The following is a 4,249-nucleotide window of genomic DNA, read 5'->3' on the forward strand; positions in this document are numbered from 1 at the left end:
AGGGGGAAAGGGGGAGAAAGAAAAGAATGCAGTAGCGAGGAGAAAAGGGGAGGAGCCATTGGCTGGGAGACTCCTTGGAAATTTGCAGTGTGACTCAGTGATGTTTTGAAATTGAGGGAGGTGACGAGAGCGAGGGGGTAGAGAGGGGGGAGGAAGATGATGGGGAGGAGATATAAATACAGCAGGGGCGAGTGAACCCGCCACAGTCAAAGATGCCTCTTCTGCTCATCAGACTCTCTGCTGTCGTGCTCCTCGTCAGCCTCGTCTCCGCCCAGCAGCGCCTCACCTGCCCCCAGGACATCCACACGGGGCTGATGAGGGACCTGTGGAAGCACACCAGGCTGCTGATCAATAGGCTGCCGGTAAGTTCAATAACTGCTTAATACTGCTTTAGAGTTAAGCTCCCACCAGTCATTCAGTGCATCATCAGTCTGATCAGCTACAGCTACTCAGTATTTCAGTTTGTAACACTTTTACTGATTTGTTTGCTGATCAATATCAATTTTCATTTACTGATGAGTCTGCAGATGAAGCCAATCTTGATACATTTTTAACATCAAGACATTAGTTAAGATTATTTATGGTTAATTACAGTTATTGATTAGTACTTAATTTCATTTCAGTAACAGGATCGATGTTCTATCGATCAATATGTGAATTTATTATCAATAAAGACTGCAGCATGAATTTGCCCAGCAAATCAGTTTAGCTGAATTAATGATCAGTAATCAGTACTGGGGTAGCTGTAGCTCAGGCGGTAGAGCAGGTCATCTACTGATCGGAAGGTTGGTGGTTTGATTCCTGGCTTCCCCTAGTCTGCATGCCAAATATCCTTGGGCAAGATATTAACCCCAAAATGCTCTCCGATGCATCCATCAGAGTATGAATGTGTGTGAATGTTACTTAGAAAGCACTTAGAACAATGTGCTTGTGTGAATGTACAAGTTGTGTAAAGCGCTTTGAGTGCTCAGAAGAGTAGAAAAGCGCTATATAAGAACCAGTCCATTTACCATAATTCTTTTAAAATTACTTATTTTAAAATATTGATTGTCTGTTTCATACTAATTGGCTTTTATTAACGTCAGAATTGCAATATATTGATTAGTCTCTCAGTCATAACGTTACACTTTTTAAAGTCAAAGTAAACTTTATTGTCATCTCTGCTATATACATTACAGTATATAGCAGAGATGAGACAACGAGGCTCCAGTTCCATTCAGTGCAAAAGAACAACAATAAATATAGTTAAGAGTCGGAATAAGAATAAATATGGGGTAAGGGGAGTATAAACACTTTGAGGGGTCAATAACATTCTAAAATTTACAATTTATAATCACGATTTCTATTCAATCAAATCATAAATGCAAATTATTGATTAGCAAACATTCATTTAACATGCATGCATCATCAATAACTTCTAAATTTTGGCATTTTGTGAGGTTTTGTGCTATCAACCAAACATGGGGACCAACAATGGGGGTGAGTTTTCAAAGTAAAAGTCTGTCACTGAGTGATATGCTTTGTTAAAAAAAATAAATCTGATCTTATTCACAGAGGACTGTGAGCACTGATATGAGTAGGAGTAGTATGAGTCGTCAATCGTATGAGTAAAAACGAAGCTCCTTGTTTCCACAAAGTGAAAGTCTGAAAAGCTGCCGTTTTTAAACCAGATCAAAGACATGAAATCACATCTGAAAGAAACGGGAGCTCGCACTGATAATGCTTTAAATGTTTAAGGCACTACTTTGACTCACTGACAAGGCTTTTAATAACTTATAACACATACTTGAAACAAGCTTGGGTGTTTTGGTTTTGCGTGTTTAAAGCTTTTATGCTTTATTTTGAAAGAAGAAAATGTGTCATGTAAATTAAAAATAAACTACCAAAACCTTTTGTTATGTAATAATGAATTTCACACTTTCACTTACAGACAGAAAACCATTTCTCCCGGAGGTTCAGACTTCTGCCCAACTTCTGTGTCAAATGTCAGGAGGTCAGTAGTTTCAACTCGTCTACAGCTGAGAATGTGATGTTTTCTGAATGGAGTTTGGTGCTGTAGACCTGGTAGCGGTTTTTTTCTGAGGTTTCACCTTTCAGGCATCATGGTGTCCGCCTGGTTTACCTCAACCACAGCCTCCACTCCCCTCTGTAATACTTCACCAGTCCTGAGCTGAGTGTTGCTTGTTATGTTCACACAGAAACAATAACGTCTGCGCTCCACCTGCTCTGTCTCTCTCACACACACACACACACACACACACACACACACACACACACACACACACACACACACACCTCGCAGGTGACATTCCTGTTCAGTTGAGCATTTTCTTCGACAGAATTAGTGACGTATTCTTACCCCACAGAGTTTCATGAGTGAGCTTCCACATACAGATGTGGGGGAAAGTCACGGTGCAGCATGTGGTTATATGGAATTTTGTGAGGTGGACAGAAAGGCCGTGATGTTGCTGAAACTCTGAAAAATCACATGAAGTGAAAATTCAGTGTTTATGTGAAATAAAAACTGGGTTACAGCTTCAGTGAAGCAGAAGATGAGATCTTCGAGTGCAGCTGAATGTGTACAAATGTAAAAGTTTCAGTCATCCTGTAACGTCTTCACCTCTCTGTCACGGGTGTATGACGATGGTTTGGTACCTGATGATGCACAGTGTGTCATTGTGCTGCTCTTGTCTCCTCAGCACGCGATTGGCTGGCTGGAGATCAGAGAGCTGATCAATATCTACCAGAGGAGCGTGTTCAGCAGCGAGGTGATCCAGAAGCTCCTCCACCCACATTACAACGACCTGATGTACGGACTGCAGCACACACTGCGGCACTGCGTGAGTACACAACAGTAACACACATACAAGCGCAATGTGGTCCTGTAACACACAAAAAATGACCACTTTATTCCGTGTGCTTCTTGTTCAGGTTTCCTCCTCTGAATCTTCAAAATATTCCAAGATCATGAAGAAGCTGGAGAAAAGAATTAACAAGGTAAAAATGTACACACCCTACAGCCCCACCAGTACTACTGCTGTTACCACTACAACTACTGTCTTTTCTAATCCTTCATAGTAACCTTGCTTTGAAGTATTGTGCTGCTTCTGCTGCAACTAGCAGCAGCATACTCATAAATGTATTTATATCACTTGAGATATTCACTCTAACTGAACCGGATGTGCCCGATTGTCTGCAGAGGAGGAATGGCGAAGGAGATGAGGGAGACGATGGAGCACTGAAGGCCATCAGAGAGTTCACCTACATCCTCAGGTGGATCAATGAGCTGACACACCACCACATGCCGTAGAGCTGCTTCATCATCATCGTCATCAGTATTTGTATTATTACAACCACCCCAACCTCCACCACCACCATCATCAGCATCATCACTGAGGATTATTTTTTGAGGATCACTTTATGTAGCAAAGAGCTTGTTATTAATGTTTTTATTTATTCTTTTAAACTGAAGTTTTGGATGTATTTGATTTTCTGGCACAAGCGCGCCAGAAAATCAAATACAAGTACGACTGAGAAGAACCAGCAACTCGGCTCTGAGTTTTCTTTTTGACCCGACGCACTGATGGACTGAAGTGATGGACTAAGGTTTGTGTAAGTGGATCTTCTTTAACAGAAGAACGTCCAGCAGAACCTCAAATTTGCTTTACAAATGTTTGAAAATTTTGATTTTTAAAACAAGGAAAATGAGGTAAAACTAGTAAAAATATAAGCTGTGTTGCTGGGAGCCTCTTAAAAGATTGCGAATAATTTAAAGTATTGAGAATATTTTACATGTGTGATGAAACATTATGTACAATATAAGTTATTTTGGATAATTTATTGTATTTGAGGACCTACTGAAGAATCTGAAGGATTAAAAATACTTGAAGCTTTATTATATCAACCTGACAGAAGAATAAAATAGGATATTTTTATATTTTAACTTTATGTATATGAATTTGTTATATTTTTAGAGAAATAAACTAGTTTTTATCTTAATCACTGGTGACTAGTCTGTTTCTCAGAGTTCCTGAGAGTTCACAGAGCTTTATCTCCCTCTGCTGGCCTGGATTTGAAACAACAACAGTCTGCAGAGCCTGGGAGTGAAGACTGTTCTCCTTTGTTGACATTCATAGAAAAATTGCTCCTTATGAATGATTTCAGCCTAAAATTCGAGAAAAACATTATGAATTATCTGAGAGATGAGCTTATACTGGGGCGACCGTGGTTCAGGGTGTTGGGAAGCTCA

General features: G+C 40.1%; 1 protein-coding gene across 1 annotated transcript; it reads left to right on the forward strand.

The window, feature by feature from the left end:
• Window positions 1–212: 212 nt before the first annotated feature.
• Window positions 213–3,902, forward strand: LOC146689351 (uncharacterized). The gene is made up of 5 exons (XM_085436795.1): window positions 213–362; window positions 1,931–1,993; window positions 2,700–2,840; window positions 2,932–2,997; window positions 3,200–3,902. Exons 1-5 carry the CDS (start codon window positions 213–215, stop codon window positions 3,308–3,310), a joined length of 531 nt encoding a protein of 176 aa, XP_085292921.1. The 3' UTR covers window positions 3,311–3,902.
• The last annotated feature ends 347 nt before the right edge of the window (window positions 3,903–4,249 follow it).

This window comes from Copadichromis virginalis, linkage group LG17 (genome assembly GCF_057382275.1).
Source record: "Copadichromis virginalis isolate Kocher_CV1m ecotype Utaka linkage group LG17, C_Virginalis_male_GT1.1, whole genome shotgun sequence".
Classification (NCBI taxonomy): Eukaryota; Metazoa; Chordata; class Actinopteri; order Cichliformes; family Cichlidae; genus Copadichromis; species Copadichromis virginalis.

Coding starts and splice junctions, on each gene's coding strand:
- LOC146689351 (XM_085436795.1), top strand. CDS start 213: ATGCCTCTTCTGCTCATCAGACTCTCTGCTGTCGTGCTCCTCGTCAGC. Junction 363..1,930: donor TGCTGATCAATAGGCTGCCG/GTAAGTTCAATA, acceptor TTTCACTTACAG/ACAGAAAACCATTTCTCCCG. Junction 2,841..2,931: donor AGCACACACTGCGGCACTGC/GTGAGTACACAA, acceptor CTTCTTGTTCAG/GTTTCCTCCTCTGAATCTTC.